Source organism: Apteryx mantelli, chromosome 6, assembly GCF_036417845.1.
Source record: "Apteryx mantelli isolate bAptMan1 chromosome 6, bAptMan1.hap1, whole genome shotgun sequence".
NCBI classification, from domain to species: domain Eukaryota; kingdom Metazoa; phylum Chordata; class Aves; order Apterygiformes; family Apterygidae; genus Apteryx; species Apteryx mantelli.
In genome coordinates this window covers 19,147,576-19,173,291 of record NC_089983.1, presented here as the reverse complement: position 1 = coordinate 19,173,291, position 25,716 = coordinate 19,147,576, and the positions used below count along the sequence as shown (strand labels likewise).

The following is a 25,716-nucleotide window of genomic DNA, read 5'->3' as shown; positions in this document are numbered from 1 at the left end:
TGCAGCAGTGCATTGTAATTCTGGCACTGATTATTTACAAATATTTAGTAGTGCTGTGGTGTCATTGTTGTTGTTTTTCTTTTTGGTAGGAGTTATATTTGTGGTCGGAGTTAAGGTGACATCCAGTGTCTGGAGCGGAGGGTATGGGGTGGTAGGCTGGGAATATGAATGAGGTAATATGGAAAATGAGAATGCATGGTTGTGGGTTGCAAAGGCTGAGTGAAGATTTAACTTGTGATTTCCTGGTTCTTCTGTGGCTATAACAGTATGCAACCTTAAATGTATTTTAAACAGCTTTTTTTGTTATAGGGAATTTCCTACCTTTTGTTTTTGTAAGTGAAAAATGTAAATGACAACTGCACTTCCTTATGTGTTCCCACACTCCTTACTGGTATACTCTATTATTTTTATATTTCTGTCCCCCCCCCCCCCATCCCCTCCTTCTGAGCTTCAGTTCTCAAGCTGTCTTTCCCTACTATATATCGTGGAGAATGAGCAAAGACATGGAGAAATAACAGCTCATACTGCCATCACTGCATTAATTTATTCTTGCACACCTTCCAATATCAGCTTTACATTCCTGTCTCTTGCCATGAAAGGGTTTGCAGTTGGACATACCTTAGAAGAAGATCTGCTGTCTCTCTCCTAAGGCAGCAGCTCATTCTGCTTAGCTTCTTGTAGTTTGCCAGAGGATGTTACCAGGCTGCTGCTCCTGAACCAGATTTATTTTGGATTGCAGATGAGAAGGCCTATGACTTACCAAGGATACTGTGGAAGAGGGGAAATGCATGTGGTGTCTCCTGGCCTTACACAGGGTGCCCTCCTTGGTCAGGAGCATGCACAAGTTTCCTGGATGTGTGCTTGCTCTGTGTCTTCTCATTGCTTAACCTCTTCTCATTTTTTTTAGTCTTTGCCCCAAAAGCACTTTCGCTGCTGCATCAAGAAGTGGGAATAACAGTAATGGAAAACAAAACTTTAGGTCTCTTAGATGCTGCTTACAGGTCACCTGAAAGATGTGTGGCACTGAGACCTGAGCAGTGGGCGCACTAAAGCTTTGACATTGCCTGATAGGTTGGCAGAGCCAGGCAGCAATAGCAGTGCTCAGTACCCTCTGGCTCGGCAGTCCCATCTGGTTCCCACGGACTGTTTTCCTTGCTGATCCTCATCATCATCTTCCACGCTGACTAGCTTATGTTCTTGCCTGGCTTTGTAGTCTGTGAGCTGAGCCGAGCCAGTGGGACGGACCAGTAACATCCGAAAACCAGTGTAGTTGGCCGTGTAGCAAGGCCATCTTGAAGAGGGGAGGGACCGTTTCTGTTTTGTAAGTTCAGAAGTACTTGGGATGTTGTCGGGGTGAGAGCAGATGAACTAAAGGAACTAGATTTAATGAGAGGAGAAGAGAGGTCAAAAAGAGGAGTGTTTGAAAATGTCTTCTCTGCAGAAATTAGTAGCGATCTTAAATGGAAAATTTGCATGGTCCTCTCAGGAGTTACTGTGCTAAATTTGGAAAACAAAATCAGTCTTTAAAGTGCAAAACAGAGGGATTTCAGTCTTGCTTTAAATGCAAATCTCAGTACAGTCTGAACTGTGGACTTGCTGCTGACGCCTCCATACTACATATTAATCCAGTTTTATCTGTCATGAGGAGATTTGTTGATTAGAAGCCTCTAGGTGAAGACTGTTCATGGGCTATTGCTGCTTCTTCCAGCCTGTGGGCTGGAAAAATTAGCTCCGTGCCTTGCCTGGAGCTCTTGGGCTGTGTGTAATTCCACTGCCACTTTCTTCTCAGAATTCAATTTACTTTTCTGCACAAAGTCCATTTATGTAGATTTATGTAGATTTTGTGTAAAGATGGATGACTTTCAGAGCAAATGGGTATTCTTGTAACAGTTATAGAAGTTAATTTCTGGTATTGATGGGAGAAAGTTGACATAGGATGTGAAATGGGAAGACAGAAACAGTTTACTGAAATATCACTGTTACACCAGCTGTTAGTGATGTTTGCCTTGTCAAAGTTTGTATGGAAAGAACTTTTGAGAAGTAATGACAATTTTCAAGATACTGAATTATGTAGCATTTAAAGGATTTTCTGAAGTGAGCTTCCTCATTGAAGCTCACATTTTTGAGTTTAGACAGTACTTAACTGTTTTTCTGCAGTTCACTATTGTTTTCTACAGTTAAACTGTGTTTCTAAAATACGTAACACTTGAATGTCTCCAGATTCATCCAGAGTTCTAAAGTGTACAATTTATTAGGTCTTGATCTAACCAGTAGCTCTTTGATGTGGTTGCTCATATCTAAATGGCTAATTTGGTCCATTCTGTTTTATAAATACCTGCTTACAAACAACAACATATGCAGCTGGTTCCCCCCCTCCTTTTTTTCCTGAAAAGATTATATTTGCAAGTATTTGCTGCCATGTACATTTTGTAAAGTTTCTGTTGGCCTCCTAATTTTAGTTTTCATTAGAAGAATGTAATCAAAGCTTTGTAACAAAAGCCTGCTCTTTCAGGTACATGTTGAATAGAAGTTGAGTTCTGTTCATCTTACATGTTTACATTTATTTTGAGTTGCTGAAGAATGTTGATGGCAAAAGCACGTAACATGTAAGAGTAATTTCTGCCTCATTATTACTTCTGATTAGCAGTCTTCTGCTGTGCACACAAATTCATTCTTGCATCAGTTTTGGGTGGTTTTTTTGTTTGGTCTTTCGGAGACCGTTTTAATAATGTGCAGTGTGTACAGATTGTTCCGTAAGTGCTGATTTTTAGGTTACTACTCTGTCTGTTTTAAGTGCAAAGTGATAGCAGGGCCAGAGTAATGTTAGCAGACTAGCTCCATACTTTAGTTCTGTTACTTTCGTAAGCAACTACAAATTACATGCTTCAGATTTTATTGATTGGTGGTTTAGCTTAATACAGTAAGACTGGAAATTATCTGCTTGTAGTTGTGAAAGCCATTGTGGAATTAAGAGGGGGATGTGTGTGTGATCTTAGAATTCTCTGGAGTGTTTATTATTTGCAGGATAACTGTGGATAACATGGGTTTCATGGAAACAGTGTTTTTTGTAGTTGAAACTTGGGGAAATGATTTTTCTGCAGCCATAAGGGTAGAATACTGCTGCAGTTTGTCTGTTGGGAGCCTTCAGAGCACAACTACTGTGTTGCTGAATGGTATTTCATGTCATAAGTATCAGTGATGTGCAGGCCTGTGAGTAAACAGAACAGGCAGGTGAATTCAAAATGTTTTTAAACTATGGATGTTGAAAGCCATCAGAACTTTTGCTTTTTCTGTGGATGTTGCTGCCATAATTAAGGTCAGCAGAGGCGTTAGATTCTTTTTGTTTAGAAGGGGGGAAAACTGTAGAAATGCTTAGTTCTGAAATACCCTTTTACTGACCCACCTTTATTAATATTCTGGGGTTCTGTAAAGCACTTCTTCCTTGCTTTCCTCTTACAGTCCTCCATGCTGTTGGGGAAATTGAGTTGAGAACTAAAGAGAGTCAAAACCGAGGTATTCAGGGATCAAGTATTCAGTAATTGTTCGGCTTGTTTTATGATCATTTTGATCTGAAGATATAAAGAAGAGCCAAGCAGAAGCAGTGAGCAATATTGAGTGACATTCTTGGGAACAAACATGAAGTGGGAATGCTGAAAACAAGCTGGCTTCATGTTTGAATCATCTTTGTAGGTGCACTGCAACTATCTGCTGAATTTCCCCCCCCTCCAATGTTTCAGTTATCCACTCTGTTTCTGAAAGAAGTCTCTTGCTTGATAGCGTTAACTAGTTGAAAAAGAAAACTATAGCCCCTTTCTTTGTTTCGATATGTGCTCCTATAATGAGAGAGAATATCTTGTCCTTTAACAGTCTTAAATCTAGGAAGGATGGGGGTGGGGGGAAATGCATCTTAATGTTGGCACTCTGCTCATCCTCTCTTTTTTCTGTTTGCAGGTTCTGTCATCCGTGATGGCGTCAGCCTTACCCAGAACCCTTGGGGAATTGCAGCTGTATCGAATACTGCAAAAAGCAAATCTCTTATTCTACTTTGATGCCTTCATTCAGCAGGGTGGTGATGATGTGCAGCAGCTCTGTGAAGCAGGTGAAGAGGAGTTTTTGGAGATAATGGCTCTTGTAGGCATGGCTAGCAAGCCCCTTCATGTCCGAAGGCTGCAGAAGGCTTTGAGGGACTGGGTCACGAACCCTGGTCTTTTTAACCAGCCTCTCACTTCCTTACCGGTCAGTAGCATTCCAATATATAAACTGCCAGAAGGGTCTCCTGCTTGGCTGGGGATATCCTGCAGTAGTTACGAAAGGAACAGTAGTACCAGAGAGCCTCACTTGAAGATTCCAAAATGTGCTGCCACTACATGCGTGCAAAGCGTGGGTGCAAGCAAATCCGACGTGGTGGGGAGCTTATCGCTGCAGAGTGGCAATGAACCAAGACTCTGGCAAGGACATCACACTACAGAGAGTGAACATAGTCTTTCCCCAGCTGACCTTGGCTCTCCAGCTTCACCAAAGGAAAACAGTGAGACCCTGGATGCCGCTGCTGCTCTGTCAGTTGCTGAATGCGTGGAACGTATGGTTCCCTCCCTGCCCAAAAGTGACTTGAATGAAGTCAAGGAGTTACTGAAAACAAATAAGAAACTGGCAAAGATGATTGGTCACATCTTTGAGATGAGTGATGAGGACCCTCACAAAGAGGAGGAGATCAGGAAGTACAGTGCAATATATGGCAGATTTGACTCGAAAAGAAAGGATGGCAAGCATCTCACCCTCCATGAGGTAAAATCCCTTGAGCTGCAGTGAGCTTCTTCCCCTATTCCTACTTCTTTTATGAGATGCTGTTTATAGGGTACACTTTTCATACAGATATTTCTCACTGAGTAATGAGAATTTTGTGTCTGCAAGGGCCATACTGGCCCTGCCCTGGAACAGAAGTCTCAGGTGAAGTAGGAGTACCCTTTCTTGGGTGTGTGTGCGTGTATGCGCTGATGATGTCAACTTTGTATCATCAGAGTGCTCAGTCACTGGTATGGTCTGTCAAACAGAGGCTTGAAACAGCTTGACATTGAAATAGCAACCAGTATTGCACAGAGCTTGTCCCTTGGGAGTCTGAGCATTCGGCATGTTTCTAAACCAGTCCTGTCTTTATATTCCCCTGCCCCTTTGAGAATACACTGGTTGTTTTGAAGATAACTAAAATGGTTTGTTTCTATAACAAGTTCACCTGGCTTGGTTACTACACTGTTGTCTTTCCTCACTTGTAGACCCTGCTCTATATCTTGTGCAACTTAGAGAATTCGGCTGATGAGGTCCCTAAATCTGGTTACTTTTCTGGATTGGGATGAAGCTTATTTGTACAACGTCTGTGTTTCTTTGGGCATGGTGGTCTTAGGCAGTCGAGTGAAGTGCAGACTGAGAGCTGTGAGGAGGAAGGGAAAGGACTGTCTTCAGTATTGAGGGTGACTGTAATCTATACATTTGTTCTTCAGTACCTGCAGAGCATCTGTGTTCTCTCCTATTCTTAAAAATGCATGCAGGCCTGCTTCATTTCTGTTCTTGCTTTCTTTAAGCTCACACTGCATATGTTGTAATGCAGTAGGTGTGTCTGTGTTGGGAATAGTTCCCTAGTGCCGAACTACAGTACAGGAGGAGAACAAACATTAATTCAAAGCAGTGCCAAAACACTGCTGATATGAATGCTGCATCAGCATTTTCACAGTTAAGTGATTGCAAAATTTCAGTTGGATTTAAAATTTGGCGTGTAAGACTTAGCTCCCCAAAGGAGAGGCAGTGTTTATGTTACAGGGGTGGCAAAAAATTGTACTAGTTTTACACTTTTTTTCACTTCAGAAAGAAGTTGTGTATGCGTGTTATTCGTAGAGTAGATTCTCTTTATGCTTTTGAGAGAAGGACGAGAGGAAATGAAAACAAAGAACACTTATTTAGCTTTCTGCTTGTGTATTTACACTTATGGAGCAATTGCACATCACCAGCAGTGACTTCAAAGGACTTGTTACTACAGACTGGGGAGACGCTTCCAAGGGAACTTACCAGTAGTCAGCCACATCTATGCTGCACAGTTTTAGTTGTGCAGCTTTCACGTATCTGCTTTGTGTTGAATATGTATACCTATGAATTTGTCCAGTGCGTGAGAACAAATCTTGTCTTACTATAACCTCTGTCCCTGCAGAAGTCTCTCCTGTAACAGGACAAGTTGCTTAAGAGATGGAGGCAGGACATGAAGGGCTTGGTTTGGTAGATGACCCATGTACTTTGCTGTACAATTTGGAGTGGGGCAAATGGCATTTCCCTTACCTTAGGGTGGAGACACTCAAGATTTACGGCATGTACAGCAGTGTGCTTTTGCAGTCTCTTTCTCTCTGGGGTAGCCACTGTGGAAATACTATCAAAGCTGGGCAGACTCGTCATAGGTATAATTCCCTGGCATCCAGCAGCATAATGCTGGGTCAGCATTTATGTAAAATGTACAGTAGGCTCAAGAGTGGCTCTGAGAAGCTGGGGGAGTAGTTTCAAGGGGCAGTGTAGCAAAGAACTGGGGGAAAGGAGGATTGCTCTCCTCTGTTACTGTGTGTTAATATGGCCCTACAGATCTTTACTACATCACTGTAAAGCCATATTTAAAAGTGGAATGAGAGCGTGGTTTGGCTTTAGGAAATGTTTCTATCACTATCTCTGATTAAGGGCACAAGATCAAAGGAATATGTGGTTGACTTCTGGCTCTGTTATGCATGTGGGGCCTCTTTAAGCTTGGTGGGAACTGCACATGTGCAAATGAGAAGAATTTTCTCATAATGGGTTGACTTCTTTTTTTAAAGCCATATTTCACAAAGTTTTCTCTTGAACAGCTTGCTTTCCATTTCCATTTTAAAGTAGTGAATATACAAATCTGTTTTAATATACACGGCCAATGAGACCACTTTTTGTTTAAAATTTACTAAACCAGACATTGCCTTTTGTAAATTCAACTTTAATGGCTTTTTATTTTCAATGACTTTTAAACAATTCCCTGGGGAAGGAAGGACCTCAAACAACTAGGAAGGTAAGTTTCTGCTTGTCTTGATGCTGTGTTTCTACGTGTGTTAATACATTCCAAGCCTGTCATTCTGCCTCACAGTCAAGGTTTCTCTTTGCATCTGGCAATGAACAACTGAATAAACTTCACCATGAATTTAGAAAGCTTAAGTAGTGTATAGCTTCTTAAGGAGAAGGTCATGGCATCTCTGACTTCCAGAGCAGAATGGAGTTGCATATAGATTTAACTCAAACTTGATGGAATTCTTAGTGGTAAACTATTGAGGTTATTGCTGTTGCTGTGTTATAATGTGAGCACTGAAGTCTCTCAGAGGTCTTCAGCTGCTGTTAGAAGCCGATGAGTGCAGTGGATATTGAGTCATTTTGAAAGTGTGTGTTACTGGTTCGGTAGGATTATCTACATACAGAACTGATCTAGCATAAAATCTGATGCAGAATCTTTGGAAAGTATTAGTTCCAAAACTAATAAATACACTGTCCTTAATCCATCCACCCATTGTTTCAGTATTGCATAGCTTTTCATGTATGGAGAGTACTTGATGTTTTAGATTGGAGTGAAAGAAGGATGAGTATGAGGCTTGCCCTTGAACTCGGTGACTCTTGCATGTTTGAGTCAGATTTGTAATTGGTGTGTTAATATTTCGGTGCTTGTCTAGCTACCTATAAAACAGAATAAAATCCTGTTTAAGACGCATGGTGTGAGAAATGAGAAGAAGAAATACAAGTAATGAATTTAGTTTCAGTGTCTTCCTTTTCTTTTGCTGACTCACCGAAATTAGGGCTTGGCATTTGTTAATGTGTTTTTAGTGGGAGAATCTGTGAACCCTATTAGGTGGGAATATATCCAGTATATATCTGGTATATATCCCTCCTTTTCTGTATAGTCTCTATGGTTATGTACTACTCTGTATCATTGGGGTTTCCAGTGAAGGCAATCATTTTTCGGCATACAATACTTTCTAGCTGTAGTATCATGCCTCCTGAAAAGGGAGGAAGCACAGTGTACTTCAATTTGGTAAGTCTTAATGCGACCTGAAAGAAGAAACCAGAAAAAACAAACAAACATTGGGCTTTTCTCATGTATTAGGGTAAACAGAATTTGCCTGCAAGTACCCAAAACATTTTCAGTCTCTTCAGTTGTTTGCAACCTCTCAACACTTTAGCAAGATATAAAAAATAACCTGAGCTATTTTGTAAGCATTAACCATATTATCCTGTGCAAAGTAACAGCTATTGCTGTTACAGAAATTAATACTGACTTTGGGTAGCAATTTTTTTCATAAGTGTTGTTTTAATCCTCTGTGTTTGTGGGTTTTTTGGTGTTCTTTCTGAAAAGATAGACATTATAGAACAACTGCTTCTGTCTAATGGGAAATAAATTGTTATTTTACTACACTATATTGTAGAAACATAGTAACCAGGAGATGTTTCACAGATTAAACCTAAACTTTTCAGCTTTGTACATCTGGTTTCTGTGAGATTTTTGATTCTACAGAGACTATGGGATCAGGCAATATATCCAGCTTACATGTTAAAAGACATGTTTGCACTCTGATTAACATTCAGGTATCACAGGAAATGTACTTATCACATCAGATGCTAAACAGATGCTAAAACAGGAAAAAATGCTTGTGAAATACCAGGAACAGCAGTTTCTTGTGAGATTTTACTAGAAATACTGCATAGGCACTCACTGCTGAGAGAATCTCAGCTCTTCTGATACATATTTTTGTTTTTTTAACCTCCCAGAGAACTAGCATCACATTAGAGCAGATCTGTTTTTCTAATTCAGATGATATCAAGAACTGTGGTTAAAGACAGCATATGTCTGTTATGTTCATGTTATGTGACAGCTTCCATCCTTCAGGGATGGACTTTGCAGTAGTTTAGGTGAGTTGCTGGCCTTTATGGTTTAATTTGCCAGTAATGCAGGGTAAAGAACTGAGTATCATTGCCTTTGTGCCAAAAGACTCCATGTAGCTGCAGGTCTGCTGGTCTGTCCTCCACTTCACTGCCCATCTGCTTCTATGGAAAAAGCTTCTGGTAAGAGCTGTGTTTTGGGAGTTTGGGGTCACAGGCGTGTAATTTCTGCCTGCCATCAGCCACATCCTCCTCTGCACTGAACTGCAGTTGCTCTCTTACACTGCCAGCCCTGTTAGGTCAAGGACTGAGAATGACACAACTCAATCCATGATGAGCATGCTGACTGCTGTGAAAAGCCTAGTTGCCTTACAGTATTCACTAGCCTGAGGCAGATACGGAACATAATGATCGTTGGTTTGTGAGAAGCCCTGTCCCTTCAAAGCAGCTTAATTTCCAAAACCAAAGGCCCTTTGGAGAAAATACCTGTAGTAGTACGTTGTCTGCTTGGTGTTATGTCTAATTGCAAGTGCTAACCATTCCTCAGCTGAGGAGCAGGTCTCTTCAGCTCCTGCTTCCTCTGCAAGGAGCAGGGAATCTCTTATACAGCATCTCCAACATCTGGGTTTTGATTTCTCTCCTCTCATAAAAAGTTTGGATGTTTGTCCTCACTGCTGATCATAGGCTTTTCGGACGGCAGTATTGTTAAGCTGGTGTAATTTGTGACAGTATCACCACTTCCTGTAGGCTTCTGAAGAGCATTGCAAAACCATTTTGAGCCTTAAGTTAAGGCTGTTTTTTTGCCTCTTTATGAAACTGTTGCCAGCAGCAGAGGCTCTAGAAATGTGTCCCACCAGGCTCAGGAAAACATCCTTGAAACAAGTTACATTCATTTCATGTCTGAAGATAGTCTTCACAAACATAAGGGTGAGAAACATAGCTAAAAAAAGTTTAATCATTTCTTAAACCATCACCTTCAACGGAATTTATGCCGTATTCACCAGGGAAAGCCATCTGTACCCACACTGTCAGTAGGCTTTTTTTTCAAGTCCTGGGCATATTGCATTTATAAAAATAGTATTCCCTGTAAATGAGGCTTTGGGAGCCAAACACTGTGAACATTCAGAGCTACTGTTTTATACTGAAATTTAATTAATTCTGGGATCAAGCACAAGCAGTGCACATTGAGTGAGCCTTACAACAACGTTTTACTTCAAAGGATGTTAAGAGCAGCAGCTATGTGTATATCTTTTTTTTTTTTTTTTTCTTTCCAGAGGCTTATCTCTGTTATTAAGGATACACATAGATTGAAGAAACCTTCCAGGGTTTAGTATACAATTTTAAGTAATTTTACTTGCCATTGAAATCTTTTATTACCTCAGAAGAATGAGTACATTTTCAAGCACGACGGGTGAAAGTTTGCAAGATCATGAATCTCTGTTTTTGTGCTTAATTCCTAGCTCACAGTTAATGAAGCAGCCGCTCAGCTGTGTGTAAAAGATAACGCGTTGTTGACCAGGAGGGATGAACTCTTCGCACTAGCTCGGCAGATCTCTCGAGAAGTTACGTACAAGTATACTTACAGGACCACCAAGTAAGGTTTTAATTAACTCAAGGGACTTTTACTTTCAGTGAACTGATCAATTTGATAGCATTTCTTTTGAAGCAGTAGAGACACATTCTTCTTGCTCTGTAGCTAGCAAAGTGCTCTGCTGATGAGGGGAGGAAAGTGCTATGTAAGTCATGAAGCTTTCAAACTGCTAAGATTAGCTATTTTGAATTACTTTTTTATTTATTGTCTAGCTTTCCAGGTTTTGCAATGAACTAGCATGCTGAAAGGCATCTGAGAGGCTGGCATTTTAAGTATTTAAGGCATTTGTTCACTTCAGAGTTAATGTAAATGGACAGAGTAGCCAAAGCTTCTGAATATATAGTTTTGTTTTGTTTTTTTTCCATGTACAGATCTGGCTTGTTAGTTTCCAGGGAATGAAAAAGATTAAGGTTACAGGGAGTGTATTACAAACTTGCTTTAAAAGAACTGAAACAGAGTCCTAATTTCAGTTGTTAACGTTCAGTGAACTGCTTTCCAAAAAAGTAACAAAGGCTTGATAGCTTTTTTAATCAATTAAAACTTTAGAATTAATGAATACAATGAAAAGTCCTGATACTTTCTATGTGTTGCTGTTAAATGTTAACATTTAGTATAATATATTTCAAATATATTTTTGTACAGTTCTAGTAACTCTCTTGTTTTTTCCTTCCCTCTCCATTCTTCAGCGTCAATTAATGTAAATGTATACTCATTCAGGGTAGGCAGAGCCAAAGGCGTTTCTGTAATTCTCTTTGCTCAAGTAGATTTCCCTTCTGTTCAGATGAAGAGTACATGGATCTTCGGACACTTTTGAAAATAACTTCTATGCTTGAGTGATTTTTTTCACTGCCAAGTCCAAATGAATTTGAGGCTTTTTTTGTGCATTTCCCTTGTTCTCACATGATTTTTTTGTTTTGACTGTTTTACATGCTTGTTTTTGATGGTCAGGGTTAATCTGCTGTTTACTGATAGTGTATGTGTCTTTTCTTCTAGATCTAAATGTGGAGAAAGGGATGAATTGTCACCAAAGAGAATTAAGATAGAGGTACAGTATTGTGACTCCTGCATTTTGACCTATGCTTGCAAAACCTGATTTTTGTTTTGAAGATTGGGCATCTGTCTAAAGAAATTTGTCAGGAAAAAATCTGACAGAGGTGATGTGCAAGCATCACCGTTGTCTCAGGAAATATAAATGCTTATAGAAAAAACCTGCAGGAGAAAGGGTAAAGATTAGGATTAGAATTTGCTTCATGGTAAATTTACTGTCAATGTTTTGCACTCCAAGTGTGTAGGAGGGGTAGGAATGGGACTGATTGACTTTCTGCAGTGGAATAAACTCAAGAACTTATGGGAAATATCTTCCCGTAAGGCCTATTGCTTTGAAATCAGTGTATTTTTTTTAATCGCTTGGGTTAGTTTTTCATCATGCAGAGTCCTGAGTGTTTTGGGTAGGGATTAATGGCAGCATATTGGCTATCTCTTGCTGCTATAAATTCTAAAGCCCATAATATTGAGAAGTCAAAAGCTAACTTAAAAACTGTTTGTAAACATACATTGTCGGACTTGTAGGTATTGACTTACTGTTTTTTGTAATTCATTTTTATATAAAGAGGATGTGTATAGACAGCAGCTAATATGTACGCCTGCATGAACTTTTGCTTAGGGAAATGCAAGTTTTCCTGGGAGATTCTTTTTGGGAGTGCAGGATCAGAATATGTGTAAAATAACTATTTCTTGAGTTTCCACTGCTGGAAAGTAAATTTGAGGCCTTGTCACTTACGTAAAAAGCAGATGTTCCTTATTTTATTATTTTTTAAACTAATTATCCTCTCACTGTTACATGAGTGTCTAATGCATCTGTAGTGTTGTGTGGTTTTTTTGTTTTTTTTTTTTTAAAGTACCATCTATTCCAAAAAATCTATATTAAATGCAGATTAGTATGTATAGTAGGCCTGTGCTGGAATTGCATGTCACACAGATATGTGATACATTCTTTACTGTTTAGCTGCAGAGGAAAGGTTTGTAGTATTCTGGAATACATGTTTCTTGTATCTAACTCATTCTGTGATAAGTGATGCCCCAAATGTAAGGCCTACTGTTTTTTGGCAGTGGAGCGCTTTGTTACCTGTACAAGGGCTTTTCCACGTGGCAAATCCCAGAAAAGGTAGTTAGTTTTGAAAAGCCAGTTATGAATAGATTTTTTTTCTTTAAGTTCCACCAGTTTGTGTACAGTTGTACTCTGAGCTTATATAATAAAAATTATACATGTGTGCTGAGGGTTCCCTGGTAGCTTTGATAATAATTCTGTAATGTGATTTAGAAGTTTTGGGGGTTTGTTTTGACCTATGCTTGTTCCTCAGTCTGGAAGAGAGCTGGGAAAAGCTGCATTAAGTGATTTAATCCATCCTCATACCATTATCCGCCTTGACCAATACATGGCAGGATGGTCGCGTGATTCTTCCCTCTTTTGCCCAATCTAGTATGGGGAGCTGCTGCTCCTTTGCTTGATATTCCAGAGCCTAATAGATTTCACCTTTAAGAAGTTTTTCCTTTGTTCAGTAATTGATGATGACCGAGTATCTAAAATGACACGCTGCAGGGGAGGTGCTTTTTTTCTGTAGGATCTTTGTTGAAAGAAAAGTGAAATTAAAGCTCTGAAAAAATAAGCTGAAAGTTCAGGTTTTGGGGGGAGTGGGGAGAGGATTAGAACAACCGTAGGGAGCATGCATTCTCTTATTTTCTGAATGGTGATATCTTAAATACCCATTTTTTTCTAAGGCACTCTTTCTAGCTCAGTAATTCTGAGAAGGATGTTTACTTTTTTTTTTAAACCTAAAATTACCAGCAATGTTTTTACATGCTTATGATCTTTTTAGTAAAATTTTAGCATAATTGTACAACTGACTATTTCAGAACTCTTTTCCAAAATAAAAAATTGAAAATTAAATAAATCATTCAGTGGTATAGACTTATTAACTATAAAATCACTAGTGTCATTATAAACACCTTTTTCCCTACAAATCTGCGAATCTTCTAAGGAGTGAGACAGCTACTTTTTTTCTTTCTTTCTTTTTTTAAGAGGGGGCTGTTGCACAGTAGATTACTTTTGCATGTGGTGTTTCAGTTTTTGGGGGTTGCACTTTGCAAAAAAAAAAAAAAAAAGTTATGGCGTTAGTATTATGTTTGGGGATTTTTTTTAGAAAGGTGGAGGTAAAACAAAAGTGGTAGCAAATGCTACAGAATGTTTCTGTTCTGGATGAGAAATACTGTCTGAGTGTTTTGAAAGCTGTGATTCTTCACATTGTCCGAGTAGCTCACTGTGATGCTGATGTTATGCAGAGGATCTGAATACAGGTGATTTTTGTTGTTGTAACTGGCTTTAATGGGCTTTTTCTTTTTTTTTTCTTTTTTTTTCTTCTAAATTAAGGTCGTTTTGCCTTTCTGTTCTAAGGCAAGGCTGAACTTTATATTGATTCACCATTCCTTTGGCCATTAGTCACTAATGTCTCTGCAAAGCTTGGTCTAAAATGCTAGTGCTTGAATTTGGAAAGATTTTGCACCCTGTTTGCCTAAGTGTAAAAGATTACTTTAAAAAGAGGAGTCAATTTCCTAAAATATAATAAAAGAAATCCTCCAGAAAGACTCTGAAGGTCATACTTGAGCAGGGCTTTGTATGCAAGCTGAAACACTGACGGGTTTCAGCCACCATTGTAAATTTATCCTCTTCATGACTACAAAACTCACACAAGCATTACAAAGAAACAATATGCCATGAATTACATCAAATTACCTGTAAAAGCCTTTCTCTTCCCCTGTGTGCTCTCCCCCTCTTATTCATACAGTGGGTGGGCAAGTTGTGGGAGTGAAGTGTACAGAGAAGAAGGAAAAAAATTCCAGGCAAACACAGATTCACACACAGAATCGCAGAGACTAAAGGTGCAGAGGTAATGAAATAAGGTATGGAATGAATTAGGAGTCGGAAGCAGACAGAGAGCAAAGAGTTGCAGTTCCTAAATCCATTCTGGACAAAGAGCAGGATAGAACAACAGGGATGGAAACAGTGTTTCCTCTATGGCTCAGCCATCTCTTTCGCATGGATTTAGTGGGGCGGGGGCATCCCATATTTTGTCATCTTCGGTGACTCAGTACCGGCACTGCTCAGAGTGACGAGCTGTTGAGGCACCAGCTCAGAAAGCAAAATAAGTCACAGATATATTTTGCAAAAGGCACAGAGAGAGGCTACTTACCATCATTACTGCTGCTTTGTATTATGAATGAAGAGATTACCCTTCCAGATACAGTACTGACAGCAAAGAGAGCAAAGGAAGGGAAAACTAAAAACATTCTTGCTCTCCGTGGACCAGTGGTGTGTTGGCATCTCCTTTCTGCTGAGCAGAGGAGTGGGGAGAGCTTGCGCAAGTCAATTTCATAAAGCTTGGTGGGAGTGGGGGGACACAGACAGGAACAGAAGATCAAAGTGGAGGTTGTGAGGAAACAGCTCCCGTTGGTGCCAGTATGAATAGAGGGAGAGGAGAGAAAAGGCCTATGCCTACTTCCATCATTGCTGAGGAGATTGAAAAGAATACCAGTACCAGTATATGTGGGATTTCTGTCATCTTCAGGAAAACAGCAGAAGCAGTAGAATCTCCTGTTTGCATAGGAAAAATGTCATTAGAGGGAACGAAAAAGCACATGTGGGACTGAGAACATCTGCTGTAAGAAGGCACTTGAAAAACAACTGAGCCAGCAGCATGGCGAAATACAAATGCTTCACTGCATGCGGCAAGGCCCTGCTGACCTAGGAGGGAGCAGGGACAGGGAGACAAACTGGGTGCAGGACAGGTCGCCCAGCACAACCTGTTAGTCATCAGTCCTTGCTGACGGGGCAGTGGGAATGAGAAGGGCCAGTGACCAGGAAGATCTTTGAGAAGATGATACAGAATTACATTGTCATCAAAGAGCTGTGTGCAGGAGTCGCAGGCAGCAGTCACCAGCAGGCTGTGAGGCCTGCTTTTAGGAAACTGCCTTTGGTTTTGTGTAGGCATGTGATCATAGATGCCTTTTCAAGAGCCACATTACATGATTTGTTGCAAAAATATGATCCTGAGTGATAGGTTTTTGTGTATTCACTTTTTCATCTTCCTACACATAATCATTCTCTTTTCCCAAACAAATTCAGGTCTAACTGTGAAAGTGGTCAGTGCTTATGGAAATGCACTACAAAGTCTTTGTTTTTAGAAGATGAGGCTTTGTGGTAGTTTACCTGGTTATGAAGTTTTACATAGCTATCATGTTTTATTTTTCCCTGGGGAGAATATGTTGGGTGGATAAAAGCAATATACAGTGTTCAGGCAGATTATTTTCTTGAACGTGGAGGGTAACTTCACTGGCATTACATTATTGAGGCATGGGCTGACAAAGGTCTGACCACCACTGTACAGGTCAGTGTGGAGCCTGCCAACTGCATAGACCTTGTAGTGTCTTTTCACGTGTGTTTTCTGGAAGATAGCTTTTCGTCATCTTCAAATGTAACCTATTTCATCAGCTATTGTCAAAGATCTTATTCCTTGCATTCATGTGCCTTCAGAATCCAAAGAAAAATGTACGTAGTTTGGCATAAATTTGATGCCTTGGGTCTAGTGTTCCTCGATAATGAATCTTGCTGTTTTGGGGTTTGGCACTCTCTTAAGATCTCTAGCTTCCTCTCCTAATTTAACAGTCACCCAGACTGTGCTTTTGTGAACGCTTATGGGTGTTCCTGTGCTTTATGTGAACTTTCATAACTGAACAGGATAGATTTCTCATCTTGAACTTTGCTTCAACAATTAATTTATTTTAATAGTTTAGCAGGCTTTCATGGGAACTTCATTTGTGCATATGCAAGCTGCAAAAGAGATTTGCATGTCATAACCATTTGAGACTGAAAGAATTACTGAATTATGATTTCCCATAGTACGTAAAGTTTTGCTACTATACTTTTAAAATGGTGGTATTCCATGCTGCAATACCAGTGTAGTTTCTATGTGAAACATGTTGAATTTTGTGAGGCCTCACTCAGTTTCATAAGGTTAGTAAATCCAGCTGCTGCCCTATAGTCTTGACTACATATAAACTTGACTTCTTAAGAACTCCCAAGCTGCTGTATGTAAAGAAGGAGAAAAACCGTTGGCCTAAATCTGCCTGGCAAGGCTGGCTTTGAATGATTTGATGGCAATGTTGACAATAGTCTGGATTTACATGTAACTGTGAGAGATGAGATATGATTGTGTATGCCGTGTTAGTTATATCTTAGTTGTAGAAGGGGCTGTATGTATTTTATATACAAACCTAAATGAAGTGTATAGCACAGTCACTTAAATTCCAGTCCAAAATTTTGACAGAAGTTCAGGAATACTCTTTTTCATGAAAAATCAATAATAATGTCTCTCTTGCTGTTCGGTTTCTTCTTTTGCTCACTAGGATGGTTATTCTGACTTCCAGGACACGGTCCAAACACTCTATCAGCAAGACAAAACGCCCCTTGCTTTGGCTAAAGGAAAGAGTGAAGACTCAGCAGCTCTTAATTCCCAGGTAAATCAGCTAGATGAGACTGTGTGAATAATAGAGGCTGTGTCTTTGTACAATGATTTCTATGTATTATTTTGATGACTAAAGTTGCTACCTTCAGTTTTCAAAGGCTGCCTAGGTTAGCTGTGATTGCCGCATGTTTAATTTAGATTTACCTTCTGAAACTGTTCTGACAGGGCTACAGCTTTACCCTTGTTTGTCCTATGGAGGTAAGGATCTAGTCTAGTAGGCTTGAAAGGAAAAATACGTGATTGGCTGTTGGGAGCAAGTAGGGTACTATTAGTACAGTGTGTACTGTCTGTCTTGTGTTTTTAGCTATAAATGGAAAGTTCAAGTTGTTGAGTCTAGTGGAATAAATAGAGTAGGTGATCTTGGAGTCGTCAGTTCTGATGCTTCCTGTAAGAAGAAAGGTCAGTGTATTTAGGAAATGGTGGACCCCTCTGGATCTGAGAGGATAAATTGTCTTTCTAAATAACATCCAGCCTGGTGGAAGTGCAGTGTTTTCAAAATACCCAGAAAGCTTTTTATTCATCAAAAACAGTTTCTATTTTTTTCTTTTCTGTAGTGTATCCCTGCCTTGAACCACAATTCCTATCTTCCTACTGTCAGTTGTTGCCAAGGAGGGATTTCCTGTTAAATTGCAACAAATTTATTTTGCATAGCTGATTTGGGCAAATATAATCACCAAATTTTCATGTAAGATAACATTTAGGAGTTGTACTCCTGCCTTCTGAGACTAGATATGTTATCTTTCCTTTTATCTTCTTGTATTGCAAAGTAGTGCTGTAGTACAGTCATGCAAATTCTGTTCATTGTGATATGTGGAAAAAATGACTGCGCTACATGTTCTGATGTCACATAACAGACTAAATAAACTTGTGTTTTGCAAGCTTGTTTTAATCTTGCGTATGCTTTAAAGTTTTCATTGGCCATTGTTACAAAACAGTGGGATAGAAATTTATTTTAAGCTTTTGTATATTTGCAGCTCTACAGTTTCTTTTATGGTAATCGGAAACATCATTGCAGTTTAGAATGCTTTGGTTTTGTTTTGGGTTTTTTTTTGTTATTCCAATTAAACAACATAGATAACAGGAATGAGAATTTTAATGTTTTTAATAAAAATGCTTTACAGTTCAAAAGTAGCAATAGGCATGACAGAGAATAGCAAACTTAAAGCACACTTGAAAGTAAACTATTTGAAAGTAGTTTACTGTTTTACCTACCTCCCAAGACCAAGCTTGAGGGCTCAGTGTTCTTCTGCAGAACCTGATGACCTCTGAATCGGAGTAAGTAAGCATCAGTCAAGTCATTACCCTGTTCTCAGGGCCATCACTGTGCAGGAGAAGCTGAATTCGTGCTGGTCTGCTATGCTGTCATTGTTTTGTAAGGTGGTGAGCTATGCTTAGCAAGCGGACTTCCATGGGAAGTCAGGGCTTTCATCAGCTCTCCCCAAAAGTTAAGTGCTCTGCAGAATTCCATTGTTTCTTTTTAATAGGCATCTCTGCTACGTATTATGAAAATACCTGAAAGAGAAATGAAACTTCTCTTATTATCCTTAGGTGTTAATTTTGTACACTTTCTGTTTCTGTTCATTGTGGCTCTTCTACATCAACTTTTTTTACTTGTGATTTTATTTTTGCAAGATGCTTATTTACATTCTCAAGAACAAGATTATATTGAAAGTTAAAATTCTCTTGGCATTAAAGTCAATGACAAACATTCAGACGCCGCTTCCTCCCACGTTGCACTGCATTGTTTAATTTCACTCTCTAGAGGTGTATAGGTCTTGTTCTTCTTCTAGACAGACGTTTCACACCTTTATCCCCCACAAACATACTGTCATCCTACACTTTCAGGATGGCAGATTTTTAAGCTTGTATAGTGCTGTTTCCTGAAATAAAGATTCCAAGATGTCTGGTGAAATCTTGGCATAAGTTCTTTAGCAGATGTTGCCATTGCTCTTGGAATACTTTGTGAAGACGTATATTTGAACAGAGCTAAACTGGAAAATTAAGACATTATCTTTTGCTTTTGTTGTGTTTCTCTTCATGTAACCTGCAGTCCTAAAGTGCAGAAAATGTGTTTTCGAAGAACAGAATTTAGCATTGCATTTTTGCATGGTTGAACTACAGCAACTGACATTTTTAGTCCTTTTGAGTGACTCAGATTTTCATACTGTACATCTATGGGTGCAAATATATTTTGTTTGCTTGATAGTTTTGAAGAAACTGTAAAGCACACATCTGTACATGTGAGTCAACAAAAATGTATATCCAGGCTGTTTAGTCTTATCATCTGATATTGTTTTTCCCCCCCTGTGTTTTGACTCACTGTATATATGTGTACATATATAGAGAGGTAATGGTTTTTTTGCTTTATTTGCAGTCTGAAAAGGTGATGGCAAAACAGATGGAGTTTCTTTGCAACCAGACTGGATTAGAGAGACGTCTTTCCACAGGGTGTTACAGGCAAAACTCAGAAGAGCACAGCCCCAATGGCATGGCATTAGATAATGCTGATGGACAAGGTACAGTAGCTTCCAGGCATGGCATTGCTGCCAGCAAATGCATTTGATATTATGCAACTGCTGTCATTGGTGTTATTTATCTAGCACAGCACAAACAACACTGAGCACTGAATGGACAAGACAAGATCTCTGCCCTGAAGTGCTTACAGTGTAAATAATGCAATCAGATGCAGAGGCAGATTCTGCTCTGTTACTCTAATGTATCTCTGGGCAAGCTGCTTTCCCTAAAGATAATGTGTGGGGAGGGAGGAATGTGAGGTGCACTCACTGGGGGTAGAACTTGGCTTTAGGATTATCCTAGGTTTTGAAAATAGACCAGAATATTGCTGCTTTATTTATTTATTTATTTATTTTTAACTTTGTGGAAGTTGAAATTAAAGCTTATAGTGAAGTTAGTACCCCTTCTTGTTCACCTGTTTGTGCAGTTTAGGAATAAAACTTGAGGAGCTGGCTATGTAAATTACTTAGAAGTAAGCAGATTATAATGATGATCTTCGTAGTTTGTTATTCTTCAGAAAGCTTATAGTTCTGTGGTTATCTTTGCAATTTACCAACTGGCTATTCATTAGCCTGGATTAATTTTAGGAGTGTTTGGGTTGCTTGAGTGCTTTCTGTTTGGATTTCTCTTTTACTGTTGTGAAATGAGAGAAAAATGTTATATGCAAGAAGTACAACCAGAAGCTTTTTTTAGTTTCTTTTTTTAAAGGCAAGTTTTGTTTAAGGAGGAATGAAAAGCAGTAGAGGGAGCAGCTAAGGGAATAGATAAACATAAGCATTAATACACAGTATTTCATTTGTGTATATTGGTCAAGCAATGCAGTACACAAGTATACAGGAAAAATTAGGTGTGCAGATCCAGCTCCTCTTGATTGTGCAAGTTTCTTTATACCTTTATCTACTGTGGAGTGGGACTGTTTAGGATCTCAAAAGAGCTTTTTGATCAGAATAAGAGACTTTTGTATGGCTGATTGTCACTTTGTAATAGTGCCTGTGGACTGATAAGAAGAGAATAGTCTGCAAACCAGGACACTTGCATAAGCCCTGTTTTGCTAGAAATCTTCTCTGAGCAACTGGAATTTAGGATGTGCTTTTGCAAATAGAGTCTTAAACACTAATTCAGTTTTTTTTTTTTAATACTGTTTTGCTTTTAATGCATCAATATTTCATTGTGAACAACTTCCAGGTGAGAGACCGTTGAATCTCCGAATGTCAAATCTGCCAAGTAGACAGTTACAGCACATTTTACTTGATGGAGAACAGCATGTTGGAAAGCCTCTGTGCAGTGACTTGATCCGACTTTACCCCAGTGGTGAGGCAAAGTCTCAGTCCTCAGGTTAGTGCTGTCCCTTGTAAATGAACCACAATTTCTTAGCAAGACTGGAATGAACAGCTTACTACATCATGTCTCTGAGTGAAGAGCGTAGCTTATTCTGACATGCTTTATGCGTAACCTTTTAACAAAGGCTTTGGACATATCTTAAGAGTAATGTTGCTTGTAATCTAGAAACAGAGTGAACGTTAGTCAGCAAAAGCTTAGAAAATGCAGTTGCTAGGTTCAGATGAGCAAGTTCTGGCACATGTCTGTCCTTGTTAGAACTATTGACTTGAACTACTCTGTTAAATTCTTATGTTGCTGTAATTGTAATATGGTTTGATTATACCATGGTTTCACTCTGTATAAATCAATCAAATTATAAACAGGCTCTTTATAAAAAGGACTTTTTAACCTGGTTTATAAAGATCTAATACTGTTTCTGTACTCTGAACCAAATAATGCAGTAATTTTTTGGACTGGGTTTTCCATTCACTGACTTCTGCTCACTGTTTATCCTGTAATTTGCCTCTGACAATGGGATAACTCATTCTAAGTTTGCTAGAAGATGGCAAGATCCTTTTTGTGAAATCTGTATCAGTGATTTCCATTTAATAACTGGTGCACTGAGATAAAGTCAGGAAATCTTGAGATGCTCGCAACTTCAGCTTTAGGAATAATAATAAAATTCCACCTGAGTTTGGAAAATGAGATGCAAAAGAGGTTGTTTTGAAGACTGGGCAGAACCTTAGGTGTTCTGGTTTGGTATACTGCAGTCCTAGCTCAGTTCTTCTGTGGTTTGACTGTCCGAATCCCATTGATTATTCATCTGGTGAACTTTCTAGTTGGCGATCGTTTACCAGTTCCCTCTCAAAATGCTAGCAAAGAGTGCATCTTTGCTAGGGCCTGCTCCCTGAGAGAACTGAAGTAAATCTGTCATCACTGTAACGTAAGTGTGATTATAATCCATCTGGGTTAAAGCCCAGTAGGAGGAGGCAGAATTTGTTTCAACTGTTAGTATCCATATAGTTCATGGACCTTTTTGTTGAATTAAGACCAAAATATATTTGTTTCAAGCAATATTTTCTTTAACATCTTTTTTTTTCTTTTCTTTTTAACACAGAAGGCCTTGGTATTTTAAAGGATTTTCCTCACTCGGCTTTTAACAACATGGAAAGGAAGGTCATAAAAACAGAACCTGAAGACACAAGATAGTCATTCTGCTCTGGATAATGGTATCATAATAAAGAATGAAACTTCAGAAGAGGAAAAAAAAACAGCCTTAATAACCAGTGTTGCCTCATTCAAATAAGAGATTTCAATAGCCAAAGCCTAAGAACTGGTACAGTAGTCTGTGGAAACAGAAAAGCAAGAGACACTGCAAACTAAAACAGTAATACAGGTAGATAAACATTCCTGTAAAAGTGGTTTTATAACGTGGAAAGATTCACAAATTAATATTGTGGATCTTCATTATTTAAGAATGTATTATGTATTTGTATAACTTATCAAAGTAAATCTAGATGTCGGGACGTGTATTGAGTCCAGTAGATGTGGCTACAGTTCATTTTACTTGAAATTTCAGTGTCTACTTTAAATGTACCTAGCGTAGATATGGTTGTTACACATTTGAATTAAAAATCCTTGGAGAATTAGGAATGCGAACCTTGTGACACAACAGCAAATTTGCAAAAATATTTGTAGAAAAAGGAAAATACATAAAGTACTTCATGGTTTAAAATGTTATGTGGATATAGCATTTGATAGACCCTGATCCTGTATTATAGCGGACGTACTTGACACTTACTATCATTACATCACTTTTAACGATTTCAGCAGCCTTTGTGTAACACACTTGTAGTATACCACCTATCTACAGTTCAGGAGTGTAGGAAAAGCCAAGTAGAGTATGGAAGAGTCCATATTATCAGCTCCAATTTCATTGTGGAAAACTGTTGTTTGAGATACTATACAATTAATAAAATCTCATTTGGTAGGAAACCCAAGAGACAAGGTAGCATGGACAAGGCTGCAAAAATTGTGATTCAGATCATTATAACTTTTTGGACTTCTCTGTGGATCTTTAAAAAGATAAAATGCATCCTAGGTGTGGCAGAGATCAAATGTGATGCAGGATTTATGCGTCAGTGTAAAAGGTTGCACTTGATATTCAGAAACCATAAAATCTTTTGGAGGAGAGAGATGAGGGGTTATATCTTTAGTATGTGACCCCTTATTAAGTGCTGTTCAGTCCACATGATTCTATGAATATATCGTATACTGCATACAGTATGCCAGTACATTTCTTTGTGTTTAATTAACATCTGTATTCATTATTTATTTGACAGTTTTTATTTTTTGTACATTTTCACTTTTGCAGATGTCATTTTATCTAAAGAAAAATAATTGGCATATCACTTTGGAATTTACCATGGTGTGTTCACGTGCATCCATTTTTCTCTGTGCAGTTCCCACAGTAAGAGTTGCTTTCCTGCAGTCAAAGTAGTTATATGTGTTTAGTTTCTGAATACAGTTTTTGCTGCAGTGCTTTCTGGAGGGGTAAGGGAGGGCCGAAGAAAGTAAGTTACCATGCAGTGGATGAACATCCCCATTCAGGTGTGCACTTCATGTCCGCAGTTTGCTCTGCGTCATAGGTATGTATTAATGATTCAGTCACAGTGTATGTTGTACTGAAATGATCAGCAAAATGTGAGCTGAAATGTCTACACTGCAGTCTCTTATCACTGTAAACGTATCTAATTATTTTATCACTTTTGATTTGTGGAACAAAGCTTTATAGTAGAAACACCAGTAAACAACTTTTTATACTATTAAAATGTTTGTTTTTTTAAAAAGTTTCTTGAACTGTATGGTACTGTTTCACTTACTGAAGTATCTTTAAGCAATGGAGTTTGCAGCTTTGCTGTTAGAAATAAGAGATTGAATGTGTAGTTATATTTCCTCTTTTCCTGTTGCGCGAGCTAGTAATATGGATAAGATACTTCTTCAGTTTGTAATGTCAGCCAGTGCACTGGTTAGTATCTGAGTAGTTTTCACGAGACATGTATGGAACTTGTTAAAGGACAGCTTAAGGTTTGAACTGTACAGATTGAGTAATAGAATGCGTCAATCAAGAAGATTTTAAAGATGCAGGAAATATTCTTTTTTTAACATCTGTTATGATCAAAAGTTGTGCATGGACCACAGAAGCAGCTCTCAAGCTTACTGGTCTTTTCAGTTGTAGTGAGAGGAAGGAAAAAGAACTTACTAAGCAGCACGCTGTTTCAGTTGAGTCCAGAATTTATTTTGTAAACACTAATGTATTAAATTTGCTATAAATTAAAGTATATAACAGCTATATTTTTGAGTTGTAAATACAGTACTTTGTGTCACAACCAGTTGGTTATCTCTAGAATGATATTTCAGTTTATAGTCCAACAGGCCATTTCAGTGTCAATAAGCCGGAAGCAATTTTTTTTACTGGTTTGCAGCTGTATGATGTTTTTAACCCAGGGAGAGGAGGGGGGCTTAATACATTCCGAGACTGCGCATACAATTGATAATAGCAAATACTTCAATGCTTGGTCTTTCCAAGACAAAGCTCTTGGACTGCAGCGTGGCTCATGGGAGTGGCCATAGTCTCTGGAGTCACAGGTGAAGGTTTACCCTCCTCTGTTCATTGAAGGGTTGCTAGATTCAGGATACTCTGGATCCAAGGCCAGCCCTGCAAATGATGCCTGTTCTTATTCACATGTTTATATTGTTGCTTACAAAATAAAACTCACTGTGAGAACTCTTTAGTTTCCCCAGGGTTTTTTCTTCTTCTTCTTTTTTTAACAGTTTTTTTTAAAGGAATGTGTTAATTTTCTTGAGGTAGGGGAGGAGGGAGTAGCTTGAAATGCAACTCTCACTGGCGGAAGCCTTTTCCTGGTCTTGTGGTTGAATTCTCCTATATGGGTGGCCTTGTTAGGTGCAGAGCCTGCAGGCATTTAGTGGGCCAAGGCAAATAGGGAGGAAATAAAATACAGAAAGGGTCTGCAGCATGGCAGTTTTGTTTAATGCCATCTCCTTCTTCACTCTTGCTCTTGTACGCGCTTATATTTGCACATGACCACCTCACTGGGAGGTGACACTAGGCTGCAGAGATTGTCTTGGGGAGTTCAAGAGATGGAAGGTCTCGCTGCTCGGCCCTGTGGCTGCCTTCAGCAGTTGCCGAGGTGATCCACCATGTTTCAACTTGCTTTCTAAAAGGCAGCCCATTTCTGTATGGGATCAAGCAATAAAGTAGAGTTGGAGGACAGAATCCATATGGGAGATTGTGTATAAAAAGGGAAGAGGAACAAAGCAGAGGCTAAAAATTTCAAAGAAAAGGAAAAAGCTTGCAAACTGTGGAGGTAGCATAGAAGTCAGGTGTGATTCCAAGTAGAGAGGGAAATCCACTCAGTCCGGTGGGCTCAGAGTAGGATGCAAACCCTCCTATCTTCTCTCAGTCCAACTTGGAGAAGATTAAGTTTAGGAAACCTGAACAAATGGCCTAATGTTTGCTGTTTTTTCTCTTCCAGTATTATTTTTGGCCTCATCAGGGAAGGGAAAATGGAACAGGAAGGAAGGAGCTAAGCACTATTGGCCTGAACGTGGAAGGATGAGAGAGAATTTGGTGCGAGTTGTTTATTGACAGTATTCCAGACTGCATGCAAATACAATCAGAAAACTTTCAAATGTATTGCTTGTTCTGGGCAGAGAAATGACAGAAAAAAAGATGTGGTATTGGACTGGTATGGTCCTGCTAGGGCCCACAGG

At 39.0% G+C, this 25,716-nt stretch overlaps 1 protein-coding gene across 2 annotated transcripts in view; it reads left to right on the top strand.

Moving 5' to 3' along the window:
* The window catches only part of NAB1 (NGFI-A binding protein 1), a 57,895-nt gene extending 33,183 nt beyond the window's left edge, over positions 1 to 24,712 (top strand). For both annotated transcript variants that reach the window (XM_013952206.2, XM_067298945.1), the window contains 7 exons: positions 3,952 to 4,785; positions 10,380 to 10,513; positions 11,504 to 11,555; positions 16,970 to 17,080; positions 19,463 to 19,604; positions 20,788 to 20,937; positions 22,040 to 24,712. In XM_013952206.2, the coding sequence (XP_013807660.1) occupies positions 3,967 to 4,785; positions 10,380 to 10,513; positions 11,504 to 11,555; positions 16,970 to 17,080; positions 19,463 to 19,604; positions 20,788 to 20,937; positions 22,040 to 22,131 (1,500 nt within the window). In that variant the 5' untranslated portion in view covers positions 3,952 to 3,966 and the 3' untranslated portion in view covers positions 22,132 to 24,712. The remainder of the gene's footprint in view (positions 1 to 3,951; positions 4,786 to 10,379; positions 10,514 to 11,503; positions 11,556 to 16,969; positions 17,081 to 19,462; positions 19,605 to 20,787; positions 20,938 to 22,039) is intronic.
* The last annotated feature ends 1,004 nt before the right edge of the window (positions 24,713 to 25,716 follow it).